Below are 18,132 nucleotides of genomic sequence, written 5' to 3' on the forward strand. Positions count from 1 at the left end.
GCATTCTAAAACTCACCATAACAGGTGTGGGGAACTATGGCCCTTTTATGACTTTGGACTTCAACTCCCAGAATTCCTAAGCCAGCCATGCTGACTCAGGAATTCTGGGAATCGAAGTCCAGAAGTCATAAAAGGGCCACAGTTCCCCACCTCTCATATAGATGAACAAAATCGTCGAACTGCTTGACTCAGATAGACTTCAGGCCAAGGCAATATTCAAAGAGACTTGAACATTAATGCTCAAACCAACTGTGAGTTACTTACAAACATCATGTGGTTGAAATGCGGGTTACAAGTAAAAAGTCTTGTTAAATAAAAAAAAAAAATACCTGACAATGAGTCTGACTCAGAATCTGACTTGCTGAGTACTATGATTCAATATGCACAATTCCACCAAGTGCCACTTTCTGACAAAATATATGTTTGTGAAGCACCAGAAATAGAAGACATTCAGCTGCCCACTATATGCCCCAGCAAGAGTTCAGAATTTACAGACATTATTTGACAGAACTACAAAAGCGGACCATAACAGACCCCTCACATCCTGGACATAAACTGTTTAAACTCCTACCCTCAAAACGATGCTATAGAGCACTGCACTCCAGAACAACTAGACACAAGATCAGTTTTTTCCTGAACACCATCACTCTGCAAAACAAATTAATTCCCTCAACACTGTCAAACTATTTACTAAGTCTGCACTACTATTAATCTTCTCATTGTTCCCACCACCCATCTCTTTCCACTTATGACTGTATGACTGTAACTTTGTTGTTTGTATCCTTACGATTTATATTGATAGTGTTTCATTAAGGGTTGTACCTTATGATTCTTGATGAACGTATCTTTTCTTTTATGTACACTGAGAGCGTATCCACCAAGACAAATTCCTTGTGTGTCCAATCACACTTGGCCAATAAAAAATTCTATTCTATTCTAATAAAATACAAACTTATTTTCTTCAAGGAAATAGCATAGTCCATGTATTATCTTTACAAGTTCAATTTAGTCTAAACATCACAGTATTAATAATATTCAGTCAAGACAATTGTACTCAAATACTATAATGTGCTACTTTTGTTTTATATTAATATAATAAAATACTATGAAAAGGAATAAATAAATATATGTTTTAAAAATCTATAGCATCTTTACTATGCATCCAATAGTAAATTGGATTAAATTGGCCCAAAGTAAATTTAGTATTAAAATTTTCTACATATTATATTGATCTTAACTGTAATCTTGGGTGCTTAGAACAACAGATATTTACGCTCCCTGATACTGATAAAAACAAAAACAAAAACAAGTAAGAAAACAAAATATAATATCTTTGGATCTCTCTCTCTCTCTCTCTCTCTCTCTCTCTCTCTCTCTCTCTCTCTCTCTCTCTCTCTTGCTCTCTCTCTCTCTCCCTCCCTCCCTCCCTCCCTCCCTCCCTCCCTCTCTCTCTCTCTCTCTCTCTCTCTCTTTCAATCTCCTAGAAAGAATATTACAGCTTCTTATGGTTATTTAACTTCAGATTCTCTACAGTTTGGAAAATATCAGCAGGCTGAATTGAGACCTTTCCCGAATACAACAACAAAAAACACCTTAGAATGCCTTTTTAAACAAATGAGAACATCAAGACAGATTGTCTTTCAGAAGGACTATTGGATCTGACTTCTCTTTAGTCAACATTAAAGTCTCAGGCAATGAATCGTGATACCCAGAGAAGAAAGGTTGATACATACCTGATATGTGCTAAAATCTTTTGAAATTATTTGTTACTTCACTTTAAGGTAAATAAAATATGAAAGTATTATACAGTATTATATTATATATTAAGTGAGTCTATAAGTTTGCCTTATGTTGTAGGCTCACATCTCTTTATCTCTCTATATATGAAATATTTATGCATTTAAAATGTAAGTATGCCAGTTTATCAGTAACTAATGAATTGTATTTTTATATATTTTTAAACTACTATATTTACTATGCTATTGTACACTTACAACATATAACAATGGCCCTAAAATTATAAGAACAAAGGAGTGAACCACCTGCACATTATTTTTAATTGGAATAATTAATCCGATATCAATTTAATGGACAATTAATGGAGAGGTAAAAAATTGTGGCCCAAAAGAATATATTTATTTTTCTGAAAAGCATAAATCTTTTCTAAAATAGATATAAGTTGGATGATTTAGGCTTTAGCTATTAACTTATAAAAATTACCAAAGACAACAATCCATTAACATTAACTTTTAACAGGAAAAATAGCTCTTTTAAGAGGAGACTGAATGAGATGCTGCAAAAGGAAATGATAGTGAAGAATTGTTAAAAGAAGTTAAAAGAATTTTTTTGAGAATAACCTTAATAAGGGTACAAGACTAAGAACAGTTTGGGATGAAAGCAAAGCTTTTGTAACAGGGTATTTTTATACAACAAAATAGTGAATTTAAAAAGAAAAGGAAATAGAAAGTACAAGTGATTTTGGATGAGATAAAAATAAAGGAAGAAAAAAATTAAAAATCACCAAGGAGCACAATTATTACCCACCAAATTAAGCTTCTAGAGAGCCATTTATATTAATAGTGAGAGAGATGAACTATGCAAACCAAAGAAGTTTTGAATTTTCAAATATACCAGGAAATGGATTGGCATATAAGTTGAGAAAAGAGAAAGAAAAAGAAGTGATACTAAAATTGGAAGAAGAATATACTATAAAACAGATAATGCCAATATGCTAAACATTTTTATTCAGTATTATTCTACTTTATATAAAGGAAAAGAGCAAAGTAAGACAGAACTTCAAGTACAATTGTATATCAACAATGAACTGCTAATTTGTATAAAATTTTCTTGGAATAGCTTCAGCCACGGTTGACTAATCTATTACGTTAGTTAGATTAATGTGCAAAGAGGATTCAGCAACAAAGAAGTGACACAATACCAGGAAATAGTAAGACTTCAACAAGATCTATCTGACTCAATACTGTCCTAAAAACAGTAGCTCTAGCCATGCAATATCCTGTATTTCTAAACTGACTGGAGAATTATTATTAGTACATAGTAGCTGGTGTTGTGCATAATTGACATTTACCATGAAGAAAGAGTCAAGAATAACCAACCTATTATGAGCTTATTAATGGTCTTGCTATATCATCTTTAAGGCACGCTGTGTAGGTTGCTGCCATTGTGTGAAGATTTAATGCTATTGCTAGATATTTCTACCTTCAGTTTCACTGCAGCAATTATCCAGGTGGTAAGCTATTCCAAAGCTCACTGTCTTGCTATTAAGCAATCAACACAGACAGAGTGTTTTGTGCTATCCTCCCGTGATGAATATAGCAGAATTATAACATACAAAAGATGGGAGCAAGGCAAGATATACAGGGCATCTGATCATTCAGTAAAGAAGCTCTAATGTAGGAATTAATTTAAGAAAAGTCTGCAATGATCTGCATAAATTCCTGCATCTACAATCACAAATAAAAAGACTTTATTAAAGCCTATTGTGTAACAGTTGTCACAAAAGCAAATATTTTATTTGCCCTGAAAACACTGCTATATAGTAATCTATAACGTGCTTGGCAGGAATATTATTAGGGTAGTGTATACATGTATGTATATGTATGTATATGTATATGTATGTGTGTGTGTGTGTGTGTGTGTGTGTGTAGGTCTTTGGTTATTCGGGTTTTCTCCCGCGTAAAATTGAAGGTGTCTTGGCAACGTTTCGACGAAGTCTCATTCGTCATCTTCAGGCTGGTGTTCTCGGCTTCGTGCTTCTAGGAGCAACATTTTTCTGCAGCCCTAGCTCAGTGGAATCACATCCACTCGATTCTGGGCTTTTTTCCTTCTGGCAGCTAGCAGGCCCTTGCTGCCTGGTGAGAGACTTGTATAGATCTATTTCTGGCTCATTAGCCATCATCAGTAAGCCACACCCACATCTCATGTATCCTCCCTGTAAAAGTACAATATCTATTTTCTTGCTCTTTGTAGGATTTATGTGTGTTTTTTCTTTTAGCCAGGTTTTTCCTACGTAACCAAGGTTTTTCTGCAGCCCTAGCTCAGTGGAATCACATCCACTCGATTCTGGGCTTTTTTCCTTCTGACAGCTAGCAGGCCCTTGCTGCCTGGTGAGAGACTTATATAGATCTATTTCTGGCTCCGTTAGCCATTATCAGTAAGCCATACCCACAACTCATGTATACTCCCTGTAAAGGTACAATGTCTATTTTCTTACTCTTCGTAGGATTTATGTGTGTTTTTTCTTTTAGCCAAGTTTTTCCTACGTAACCAAGGTTTTTGAGTAAGAGTAAGAATATATATATATGTGTGTGTGTGTGTGTGTGTGTGTGTGTGTGTGTGTGTTCACTACCTTAAGTTACTTATAAAGTGATAGAGGCAGGAAAAAATCAAATAAATAAATAGTGATTCTTTTTGTACAATTCATTTGCTAATTATATATATATACATATATATATAATTATATATATATAATTATATATATATAATCACCATTCCACAAAATGGCTTATAGTGGTTCACATAAAAACAGGAACATAAAAACAATTAATGCCACTAAAAACTTTCCGTAACACTGTCTAATATAAACTGTAAATCAAAAAAACAAACAAACCAAAACCCTTACAGATAAATCACAAATCAATGGGAGCAAATAACCAGCATCTCTTAATATCTCAGACACTGAGATGACTGACATCAACTATTTTGTGAAACAAAACTATTATAAATGGCATTGCCACTAAGAACTATGCTAATCATTTATTGGGAACAGAGACTGTACCATTTCTTCCCCTGTTGAGTGAACAGGGTGGGCAAATTCAATTCAGAGTATTTTCAGGGTGAAAAGCCTTAGGAATCAAGCCACATGGGACTTAAGACTAAAACTAGTATTTTGAAAGGCACCCATTCATAACCAGTGCAACCATGTGATAAAGGTTCCTATCTGCTAATACTGTGTTTCCCCAAAAATAAGACCCTGTCTTATATTTTTTTTGAAATAAGCGCTTGGCCTTATTGCCATGCGCTCAAAAGCCCGATTGGGCTTATTATCAGGGGATGTCTTATTTTGGGGGAAACAGGGTAGTCAGGCTACAGTATCAATGGAGTTTCCGAAAAAAATTTTTTAAAGGCAGTCATCTCAGATGCATTGCTGCAGTCATCTTCAATATCTATTCCTTCCACTTTCAGTATTAAGGGGGAAAAAATTGGTTGCAAGTTAAATTTTGCTCTTTTCATGCATTTACATCACTGAATTTCCAAACTTCCCTGGAAAGTAGGCTACCTGTAAACTGACAATTATAAAACCTAAATAATACATTTATACCTTGTTTTAAGGGAGTCATGTAGGAAAAGGAATTGCAGAACATGGGGGCGGACTTAAAACAGGGACCAGTCTAGAATCTCTACAAAGCCACAAGTGGACTAAATCCAATCTCCTCCCCTTGAATTCTGTAGACTCTTAACTAACTCCAGGCGGGTGCTAACTGTTAATTGAGAAGATTTCTGTGCATAGGCTGTTTAGCAATACATCAGTTTAATCAGTTTCCTTCATGTATGGACTTTCTCTGTCGTGTCTGACAAAGTAGCTTTAATCTGATCCATACTAGTTATACAAATGTTTGACAACAAACCATTAATCAATAGGTGAATGCCCCAATAATGTAAAACTAGTTAGAATATGCTTATAACTTGTCAGAAGCTATGTCATTTATTAAGACAATTAAGCCCATTAGAATAGATACATATTTTTTATTACCCATGTCCACTTTAGGAAAACAAATCAATTCATTTCATCATTTCCTTCTGTACTTTATTCTTGATGTTCCTGTTTCCTGTATTTGAGAAAAGGTAAGGTCCGGGTTGTTATCTACTGTGTATTTTATTCTGTGCCCATTAAATATACTTTCAGTTTCAGCTCTTCCATTAATCAATTCCACATGTTTACTGGCTGCTTCTCAATGACACAATCACACCTTGAGGCTAGAGAATCACTATTATGGATCCTAACTCATCAAACCAGTCCTGCTGGTATAATTGCAGCAGGTAAGACATTGTTTCTAGCCTTACAAGATCCTCATAAAAAAACAGCACTCATTCATTTTCCAATTTATGAGAAAGTCACATAACTATTGATTCTACTGATCATATGTCATAGCCCTTCCCCTCATCAGCCCTCACCGGCAGAACGATTAACATTTTTTTTGTTACTGTTTGCCTTTTAAAGTACAACAGGAGAGAAAATACAACAGAAGCAGACATAAAAAAGAAAAACATAGATATATGAAGTTAAAATTAATTATAGGCTGTACATGGCATTAAAGATGGAAGAGGGTCTGAAAATATGTGGCTATTGATTTAAGGTCATATTGCAATAAATTACTCTTGTAATTAGAGGTTTATTGTCACAAATAATTCGATGTTTGGAAAACAACATGAAGAATTAAGCACAGAAAATAATCCTTTTTAGTGGCAAACTGAAACCTCTTTTTAGATCTATCACATTGAATTCAGTAGAGCTTATGGTTTCAATATTAATGGTTTCAGAGTCACTGGACTATATACATCTGTTTATAGATTGCAATTAAGTAAGAAGTAAGACTGTTAAATCATACCTCCTATATTACAATCAGGATTTTTAGTACATTTTTGGCTCTTACAGAAGTGGTAATATGAGAAAGTAGAGAGTTGTATTTTATGCTTCCCCTTAACATCAAACCATTTTATCTCTATAAGCCATTCATGTCCATGTCTCTATCTCCAATGTGCTTTCTCCTTTTCTTAATCTCATGGCTGAACTGTATTATTATTTAGTCTGGAGATTACAGCAGGCAAAAATCAGTCTGTGACCCTTCGCCATGTCTTAAGGCAAAATGAAAGGTTATGTAAACCACAACATCTGAATAAGAAAAGGAATGGATTAGTTTAATCTCTAAATACATAGCAGTATATTACATGAAAAAGGAGGATAAGAAGAAAGAACAGGTGCACAGGAATGTCCAATATATTCTGGTTTATTGGATTACTATTTTTCTTCCTGAAACAAACGTGCATTATTCCATAAAAGAGACAGCGATCCAGTTGTAGGCACACATCATAGGAGTATGTATGGTTAGGTCCATACAAGAGCTTATTCTGGTATTTCTCCATGCGCTTATTCTGGTATTTCTCAAAGCCCCAGGTGGGCATACTGTTAATGCCTAGAATTGAAGTCCATCAAAGCCTTGCCCAAAAACAGTCCTGCTCCATCTGGATAAGTGTCTGCTTCAGAAAGAGCTGAAGTGAGTTTTGCCAGGGACGTGCCTTAAGTGTACAGATTCCTTTCAAATTTCCAGTGACCCTCACATTTGGTCATGGGTCTCTTTCCTGAGCTTTTAAAACTTACAGAATGAAATCCCCTGCATGATATTATATGACCACCTGAGCAATACCTTTCTTAGAAGTAAATACCAGATGATAAAACTATGAATAGGTGGTCGAATTCTCTGAGGTACGTATCAAACAGATCTTGGGGAAAAGTCAATAAGCCAAGATGTTTCAACCAAAAAGATTTAAAATCAAACTAGTTACTATGTCTGCATTACTATTAATATTCTCATCGTTTCTATCACCCATCTCCTTCCATTTATGACTGTAACCTTGTTGCTGGTATCCTTAAGATTTATATTGACTGTTTCCTAATATTATTTGATTGCTTAATTGTTTCCTATGCGTATCCTTAAGTGTTGTATCTTATGATTCTTGACAAATGTATATTTTATGTACACCGAGAGCGTATGCACCAAGACAAATTCCTTGTGTGTCCAATCACACTTGGCCAAAAAAGAATTGTATTACTGTCTATTTCAAAACAGGAATTTAAAATGGAATCAATTCGTTTGTTTTGCAGTAGGAGTCCATTTTTACCTAGAATTCTGAGATAAGGGCTGACCTTTATTTTTGGAAAATAATGTTTGGGTATTATTGGGCTCTGTCTTTAAACGAAATAAAATATACCAATTCTATGTCAGACTGAGAGCAAAGTTAAGGACACTCTGAGAGTTTCCATATATCTCTTCTGAAACCACTGAGCACCATAGATAGCTCCTAATGCACTGTATGCACTCTATACTCTACACACCCAAGGTCAACAAATTCAAATCCTGATGAAGGATTTTAACCGCATAGAATAGTGTCTGGCTACCAATGTCTGATAAATCCCAAATAGGATGAAAGCAGTCATGTAGTGTCTCCTGTAGCCAATATAACTAAAAACTCCATGTAGGTTACATACTGTGTAAAAACCCTTTTACATGGGGGCATGACATAATGTAAAATCTGTATCTCCCTGCACTGAGTGCTTCGGGGAAGGTAGACTTTATACCCTTCTGAGCTCTTCTAAAGGAAAAAAATTGCTTTTATTGTAATGTATTAAAACAGCAGTATTAACTGGTCTTTGATGTTTATTATGGGAAACATTCCCCCTTCGATTTTAAAGCAGCATTAAACTTTGGAAAATCTTTTCCCCACAGCAGTGAACTAAACCAATTAACCATGATTTTTCCTAATTAATTCTAAGAGCTGACTTCTATAAGTTGGCTGCATTGCAATACTTTTATATTTCAAATTAGACGATTTTAAAGATCTGCTTTTATGGCTTGGATCAAGCTAGTCCCCTTAAGTTTTTTTGATGGTTCCATGTCTGTTCAGTAAAACTCTGACACCAGGGCAACCATCCAGAGGAAAGAAAGCAGAAGATAACACACATAGCAGAACCGCTAATGAACATAGTGAACAAAGGGAGTGATTATCTTGCTCGCTTTATAAAGAGTTTCCCTACAAAAGCTGAATATAAGCTTAGTAGGAGGCAAAGATGTTTTTTGTGGTGGGCAGGGTGGCGATAAAGATGCCCAACCTCCCCTTTACAAATGGACAGAATTGATAATCAGCAACAGCTAGCAGAGAATTTAGGCCAAATGAGGGAGGCAAGCAACGTCTCTTAAAGACGGACTCGGTTTTTCTTCGCAAACAAGCCAGTTCTGGGTTTCAGGTACAGGATTTTGACAACCATTTCTGCAACAAAATTATATATTTCAAAAGAATGGGTATGTAAAATAAGTACAAAACATTTTATTTATTTAAATTTCTGTGCCTCCCATCGCTCTACCAAGAGATTCTGAGCAGCTCAAAGAACAAGATAAACAATTACAGGAATAAAACATTAGATCATCATCGGACATTAAAAGTTAAAGCGTTACAGTTAATATTAGAACAGATGTAAAGAGCCAATGTGTAGACAGAATGGAGGTGGATTCTTCTACTAATCTACTAGCCACCTCCAAAATAGGATGCCCTCATCAAAATGAGTCAGTTTGACAAACTAAAACAAATACACACGATCCTTATTTGACAATTCCGTACCAGATAATATGTCCACTCTTTCAATGCATTTTTTATTTAAAACTCTGTGCATACATGCGTACTACATGGCATTAATCTAAATTTTACTTATTTGCAATCGTAACACAAAATGATATTTTTTCCAATTTTGCTACAAAACATGTATTCTGCCTTTCCATTTTTATTTCATGTCAGTTTGGTTATTTATTCAGATTGCCTTACACAGACTCAAAGCAAGCTTTCCCCCCCCCCAGTTCACTTAGATATGAGGCAGCTAAAACATGGGATTTTCTGTATACCCCTTCTCCCTCCCCCCCTCTCTCTCTCTCTCTCACACACACACACACACACACACATCCCTATCTCTATTTCACCAGAAGAGATATAAATAATTTCTATATACCTTCCTTTGACTTGTGCATTTCCTCCAAAGTTGTCTGGGCACAATAGACCTCGCGGATCTGTATCCCACCTCCACAGAGTGCTGCGTGTTTATCGAGTCGAGGATCCTGCCTTTCCAACAGGAGAGAAACATCACATTCCTTCCATTCAGAGGTTTTCCATGAATATCTTGTAGAGAATAAGGAATAGAAAACATTTCTGTAAAGTCCACTCACAAAGAGATCAATTTAACAATTTTGCAAATAAAAGAACTGAAAGACGAGATGCTATTTTTGAAGCATAAATTCCATCCATTTTAGAGGATAAGGATAAGGATAAGGATAATTTTATTTCTATACTGCCCCTCTCCCAAGGGACTCGGGGCGGTGTACAGCCAGGTAAAACACAATACAAATATCACAATTTAAATTTAAAAATTCTTAAAAGTATTACATTTAAGGCCAAAATTAGCTAAAAAACCCAAAAAATTTAAGAACTCCGAATTTAAAACTCAATTATGAAGCTAGCCCTGCCTGTCGGAAGAGCAGGGTCTTAAGAGCACAGCGGAAAACTCGGAGGTCAGAGATCTTGTGTATGTCCGGGGGCAGTTCATTCCAAAGGGCAGGGACTCCCACAAAGAAGGCTCTCCCCCTGGGTGTCACCAGCCGACATAATTTGGCCAACGGCATCCTGAGGAGTCCCTCTTTGTGGGAGCGAACTGCTCGGTGGGAGGCTATCGGTGACAGAAGGCGGTCTCATAAGTACCCAGGTCCTGAGCCATGGAGCGCTTTAAAGTGGTAACCAACACCTTGAATCAAACCCAGAAGACCACTGGGAGCCAATGCAGCTCGCACAGGAGAGGTGTTACATGGGCGCAACAAATTGCACCCATAATTACCTGTGCGATGTCGCATTCTGGACCAGTTGGAGCCTCTGAGTGCTCTTCAAGGGGAGCCCCATGTAGAGAGCATTACAGTAGTCCAGCCGGGAGGTAACAAGGGCGTGAGTGACTGTGCGCAAGGCGTCCTGGTCCAGAAAGGGACGCAACTGGCGAATCAGGCGAACCTGATAGAAAGTCCCGCTTGCCACGGCCGTCATATGCTGTTTTAAAGACAGCCGTGCATCCAGGAGGATGCCCAGATTGCGAGCCCTCTCTGTGGGGGGTAGAGATTCACTCCCTATAGACAGCGATGGTATCAGCTGACTATACCGGGACGCCAGTAGCCACAGCCACTCGGTCTTGGAAAAGTTGAGTCTGAGCCTATTTCTCCCCATCCAGACCCGTACGGCCTCCAGGCAGCGGAACATCACATCAAGGGCATCATTGGGGTGATCTGGGGTGGAGATGTACAGCTGAGTGTCATCAGCGTACTGATGTACCCTCACCCCAAAACCACGGTTGATCTCACCCAGCGGCTTCACATAAATGTTGAACAGAAGGGGCGAGAGGACCGACCCTTGCGGCACCCCCCCAAGCGAGGCGCCTCGAAGTTGACCTCTGCCCCCCTGCCAACACAAACTGCGAGCGGTCGGAGAGGAAGGAGGAGAACCACCGCAACACGGTGCCTCTATGGCACTGCATGATATCTTGGTCGATGGTATCAAAAGCCGCTGAGAGATCTAATAGGACTAGAACAGAGGAACAAACTCTGTCCCGAGCCCTCCAGAGATCATCCACCAATGCGACCTCTCAGATGTAAATGCCTTATTCTCTAATGTGTAAATAGTATATGAACGGGGTATCAGGGGTTAACTTATTCTTCACTTCTTAATGTATTCATAATTCACCACTCCCATATCTAGCTCCACCCATTGTATATATAAGGAGCTGTATGCACCCACTTCCTGGCTTCTATCTGTGAATATTCAGTGAATATAGAATGCCTAATGTAAATAAAAGAAGATATATTTAAACCTTTAACTCTTGCTAAATTTATTGAGTCTGATCCTGAAAATATTGCAACAAGCTGGTAGCAGAGGATGGTTAATTGACTCAATAAATACTTAAAAATGTCTAAGAAAGATAGGCCCAACACCAGGGCATACAGCAAAGAAATGGAAACAGAACAAGAAATAATCAACGAATCCACAAACGCGATTTCGAGAGAATCCGAAGAATACACCACTGAAAACGAAGAAATAATAGATGAAAATGATGATCAGGAGGAAATCGAAATAGAGAATAACGAACTCAGGTCAGAGATATTAAAACTATTGAAGAGCCAGAAGAATGATGAAAGCCTCATCGCGAACCTCCAAGATATGCTGAAGAACAGCGGAGCAGCGAGAGAGAAGTACATCACTAATGAAAAATCAAAAGACCCAAAAATAGTGAGTGATATGACTGCAGAAAAAATTGTTGTGAAGAAGAAAAACGGTGATCCCACGCGAAATTTTGAATGGCAGCCATCTTGGTTTCAACAGACCTCCAGGGTGAGCGAAGCAGAGCCAATCAGAAAACTCAATTCAAAATTTCTGGCGCGAAAAACATTATCAGACAACGAAAACGAAAAAGAAGATTCAAACACCTCAGAAGAATCAGAATCAGAAAGTGAAGGTGATTCAACAAACAATCAAATAAAATCAGCAATGAAAACGCTTTTTGCTGCATTTGGGCCAAAACTAAGAATTACTAAAAAGCTAACGAAGAAGCGAACGAGCAAGCCAATGCCTCAAGACCTGCCCGCTCCCATCCTGACTACGAGAGCGCCGACGCCCGAACCCAGAGAGCCCTGCCGATACCGCCCCACGCCACAGACCGAAGCAAGCACCAACGCACTCAAAAGAAAAGGAAGAGCAGCCGCCATCGTCAGGACTCCCAAGATCGAGCCAGAGACCGATTCGTCTGAGGAGGAGCAGAACGAGCGAGCCGCAACGAGGAGAACCTCTCACAACGACTCCAGGGAAGAAATGGACAACGCGCATGCGCAAGACTACGCAGACGGTCCGGGAAGACATGAATTGACGAGAAGACCATGCAGGCTCGTTGCGAGCATCCCCACGCCGTTTTGTAACTTTCTGCATTTACGAGACCACGGACTACCTCAGGTTGTAAGTAATGGACCTAATAATGTCGGAAATTTACCCAGTGACTTCCCAAAGCTAAGGATAGATGGCATTAATTTACAAGAATGGTATCAGCAGCTCCAGGTTGTCTTTATGAAGGAAAACTTACTGTTTTTTATCACTAGTCCCCCAAAAAGTCCTTGGACTCTAAAAATAGACTGTTTACACCATAGAGCATTTTTCTTATTAATATCTAGTGTATCTCCTGCAATGTATCACAGCATTAAGCAAAATCTGACTGTTTCAGAAATTATTCAATGCATGTTCAATTTGTTTCACAGTGACAGTGTAGCTACCACCACAAGGATGTCTAAAGATTTCTTTTCATCTAGGATAAAACCAGGGGTTTCCATAAGTGAGCACTTAATATCTTTAAACAAAATAAGAGCTGAACTGCATTTAAGGGGGGAGGTGATTTCAGACCAAACAATGAAAAGTGTTATTATCAACTCACTTGATCCATCATGGGACAATTATATGTCACATTTAGACACAATCAATCTAGGATACTTATCCATAGAAAGTCTATCCAATAAATTAATAGCAGAAGACAATTCAAGAAGGGATCGTTCTAACAATCACATAGAACACAAACCATATAGGAAAGTAACTTTCCAAGAAAAATATAATGAAACATTTAAATGTCATAACTGTGGATCCAGGGAACACAATAGAAGAGATTGCCCCAAAACTTCAAAAGAAAGACATAGGTCTGAATATAGAAACAAATACAATTATAGACAGTCTTCCATGGATAGACATAGATATAGAAGCCCACCAAATTACAAAGAGAATAGAGGGGGCAGAGATAATTCAAAGGATAGAAAATCTGGTTCACTGAATGGATTAAATAAACAAGACAACACTAACATACAGCAGAATGAGAACAATAATTGGCTTATTGATTCTGGAGCAACTAATCACACCACTAATAACAAAAATATATTGTCTTCATTTGTAAAAGATAAATTTGTAATAAAGGTAGCTAACCAAGAAAAGGTTCAAGTATTAGGTAGAGGGAATGTAACCTTGCCTGGTCTAGGAAAAATAGAGGGGGTATTGCTAATACCTGAAATACCTCATAACATACTAAGTGCCATAAAACTAAGTAGAGATTCTGATATTAACATTGTTTTTTCTAAAGGAAAAGCGACTTTGGAGAAAAATAAAATAGATATAGGCACTGTGATGATTAAAGGAGGCCTACCTTATCTGATAACAAAGGAAAAATGGTTGCATAACATTGATTCAAATATGGAAGATTGTATTGAAGTAGATGATGGAAACATTAGCAACAGTGACAATGATGAATGTAAAATATCTCATGATCACAAAGATGCACACAATGAAAAAAAACCAAAAATAGGTAAGCCAATTCATGATGAGTGTGCTCACATCTTACATAGGAAGTTAGGACATGCCAGTTTTCCTGTAGTACAAAAAATGACTGAACACGCAGAAGGTGTTAAAATAAAAAATTGTGAAAACTATTTGGAATGCTCAGTATGTAAATCCACAAAACTAAAAACTAGCCCCAGGCCAAGAAAATCTACTAGATCAACCAACAAAATTTTTGATTTAGTACACATGGACTTAGTTGGTCCACTAACTCCATCAATCACTTATAGAAAACGTTACTTCTTGACCATAGTAGACGATTATAGCCGCTATGGATTTGTTTATACATTAAAACACAAAGATGAAACCTTTCAAAAATTTAAAGAATTTTATAAACGCATAGAAACACAACACAATATCAAAATAAAACAAATCATGACAGATAGGGGATGTGAATTCATGTCTAAAGAATTCTCCCAATGGTTAAAGGACAAAGGAATGTTACATTACACATCTAGTCCATTTTCTGCGTTCCAGAACGGGATTGCAGAGAGAAAGAACTCAACATTACAAACCATGATTAGATGCACATTGGAAGATGCTGGCTTAAGCAAACAATTCTGGTCAGAAGCCCTACATTATTCCAATTACACACAGAATAGAACCTGGTCCAGCATTGTAAATAAGACACCATATGAAGTGATGTATAATAGGAAACCAAAATTGGCACACATGCACATATTCGGAGTCACTGCAGATGTACACATACCTAAGCAATTAAGAAGAAAGGGAGAGAACGTGTCCAGAAGACTCAGATTTATGGGATATGAGACAGGCACTAAAGGGTACAGATTCATTGATAATAATAACAAATTTATAGTCTCCAGAACAGCTGTGTTCCATGAACAGGCCAACTGGTCTAAAATACATCTTAATGAAATATTTCCAAGTAACAACAAAGATACAAAATCTCAAGAGAAAGGGACTATAGAAAAGCAAAATATCAACAAATATAAAAACAAAAACAAAACATGGATAAATAGCCAACACAAAATAAAGACAGACACACTAACAAAAAAAGAAGCAAGATATTTGCATGATAACAATAGTAAACCTGAAAAAACAATTAGAAACACCAGAAATCAGATGCCTAATAAATACAAGGATTATATAATGCATATGGATGGTGAGTCAACGACACCTAATACATATGAGGAAGTGTTAAAGCTCCCTCGTAAAGAAAAGGAAAAATGGGAATTAGCAATGAAAAAAGAGATGGAAAGCTTACAAGGATTAAATGTATTTACACCTGCAGTTGCACCAAAAGATAAAACAATTATTGGTACCAGGTGGATATATAAAATTAAGAACTTAGAGGGAGGCAATACCCTATACAAAGCTAGACTAGTTGCACAAGGTTATGCACAGAAATATCCGGAGGACTATACTGACACGTATTCCCCCACAGTAAGAACTGAGAGTGTCAAAACAGCTCTAGTGGTAGCATCAGCACTCAATCTCGATGTATTCCAATATGACATACAGACTGCGTATCTACACGCAAAACTAGATAAGGAAATATATGTAAGAGCACCTCACAGTCAATACACAAACAAGAATGAGACTTGGTTGTTAAACAAGAGTTTATACGGGTTAAAACAATCTGGTAAACGATGGTATGATTGTTTAGTAAAAGTACTTAAAACCATGGACTTCAATGCCACCACTGCTGATAACTGTTTCTTTGTCAAAAAGGGTGATGATTACATAGAATTTGTATTGATCTATGTGGATGACATTTTATACATAGGAAAACATAAAGAGAGAAGAGAAACTTTTGTGACTAAGCTAAGTGAACATTTCTCATTGAAATCTTTAGGCAAAGTAAACAAATATCTTGGTGTTCAAATTAATAAGACTAAAAGAGGATTCAAACTTACTCAGAGAGATAAGATCATAGAGCTCTTAAACAAATGCAATCTAAGTGATGCCAAACCTTGTGATACTCCTATGCAGACTGATTTTCTAAGAAATGCTGATGAATCATCCCCTGAATTTAAAGATAACACATTTTATAGATCAGTCATAGGTTCACTTCTTTATATATCTAATTGGACAAGACCAGATATCGCTTTACCCCTCAATTTATTATCCAGACATGTCAGCAAGCCAACAATGTACCACTGGGAAGCTGTTAAAAGAATATTAAGATATCTGAAAAATACACTAGACTTTTGTTTAATGTTGGAACCTAACGATAATAAAGAACCAAAGCTTACATGTTACGCAGATGCGGACTGGGCTGGAGACACCTCATGTAGAAAAAGCACATCTGGTTATATATTCCTCTTAAATGACTGTCCAGTTTACTGGTACACTGGTAAACAAGAATTAGTGGCCACTTCAACGACAGAAGCAGAATATGTTTGTTTATCTAAAGCTGCAAATAACCTTGTATGGTTTAATGATTTGATTTCAGATGTTTGGAAAAAACCTGCTTTGCCTTTTGTTATGCATGAAGACAATAAGGCAGCTATTGAAATATCTAGATCTGACGCCATTGGACAAAGGTCCAGACACATAGATATAAAATTTAAACATGTGAGACAATTATCTCAGGATGGATTTATTAAAGCAGTGCATTGTGAAACTTCAGAACAATTAGCTGACATATTGACAAAACCTTTACCTTCTAAGCAGCATAAATACTTAACTTCTAAGTTGTATGTTTTGTACTGTCCTGAATCTGAATGTAATTGGTGTTGCATAACGAATCGGCATTTAGAGGGGGATTTGTCAGATGTAAATGCCTTATTCTCTAATGTGTAAATAGTATATGAACGGGGTATCAGGGGTTAACTTATTCTTCACTTCTTAATGTATTCATAATTCACCACTCCCATATCTAGCTCCACCCATTGTATATATAAGGAGCTGTATGCACCCACTTCCTTGCTTCTATCTGTGAATATTCAGTGAATATAGAATGCCTAATGTAAATAAAAGGAGATATATTTAAACCTTTAACTCTTGCTAAATTTATTGAGTCTGATCCTGAAAATATTGCAACACGACCAATGCCGTTTCCGTGCTGTACCCCTGTCTGAAGCCCGACTGGTAAGGGTCCAGATAGACAGCTTCATCCAGGTACTGGGAGAGCTGTCGTGCCACCACACTCTCAACAACCATCGCCACAAAGCGAAGGTTGGAGACCGGACGGTAATTTGCTAATACAGCTGGGTCCAGGGAAAGCTTCTTGAGGAGGGGCCTCACCACCGCCTCCTTCAAGGCGGCAGGAAAGGTCCCCTCACTCAGAGAAGCATTTATAATCCCCTGGAGCCAGCCTTGTGTAACCTCCCGGGAGGCCAGTACCAACCAGGAGGGACACGGGTCCAATAAACATGTGGCAGCACTAAGCCTACCCAGAATCCTGTCCATGTCCTCAGGAGCTACAAGGTCAAACTCTTCCCAGATAATGTTCTCAAGACCTACCCCCATCTCCCCCCCTGGACTCACCCAGTCGGAGTCCAAGCCTTCCCAAATCTGAGCGACTTTATCATGCAGGAACTGCACAAACTCCTCAGCTCGACCCTGCAAGGGGTCTTCCCACGCTCCCCCCCCCGAAGAAGGGAACGGGTCACCCTAAACAGAGCGGCTGGGCGGTTCTCTGCAGATGCAATAAGAGTGGAAAAATAGTTAGATTTTGCCACTTTTATCGCCACTAGGTAGGTCTTGATATAAGACCTCACCAGTGTTAGGTCGGAATCAGATTGACTAGTCCTCCAGACATTCTCTAGGCATCTTTTCCGATGTTTCATCTCTCTCAGCTCCTCGGAGAACCAAGGAGCCAATTGAGATCAACATCAGGTCAGAGGCCACAAAGGCACGACGCGGTCTAAAGCCCCGGTGGCCGCCCTATCCCATGCGGCCACCAGGTCTTCAGTCGAGTCGTGT

At 37.8% G+C, this 18,132-nt stretch overlaps 1 protein-coding gene across 1 annotated transcript in view; it reads right to left on the reverse strand.

The window, feature by feature from the left end:
• Positions 1-18,132, reverse strand: part of THSD7B (thrombospondin type 1 domain containing 7B) — a 469,405-nt gene that overhangs the window by 319,069 nt on the left and 132,204 nt on the right. Inside the window, exon 4 of the mRNA XM_070957022.1 lies at positions 9,797-9,963. Coding sequence (XP_070813123.1) covers positions 9,797-9,963 — 167 coding nt within the window. The remainder of the gene's footprint in view (positions 1-9,796; positions 9,964-18,132) is intronic.

Source organism: Pituophis catenifer, unplaced genomic scaffold, assembly GCF_029215685.1.
Source record: "Pituophis catenifer annectens isolate HBS135680 unplaced genomic scaffold, rPitCat1.0.hap2 SCAF_1, whole genome shotgun sequence".
Lineage (NCBI taxonomy): Eukaryota > Metazoa > Chordata > Lepidosauria > Squamata > Colubridae > Pituophis > Pituophis catenifer.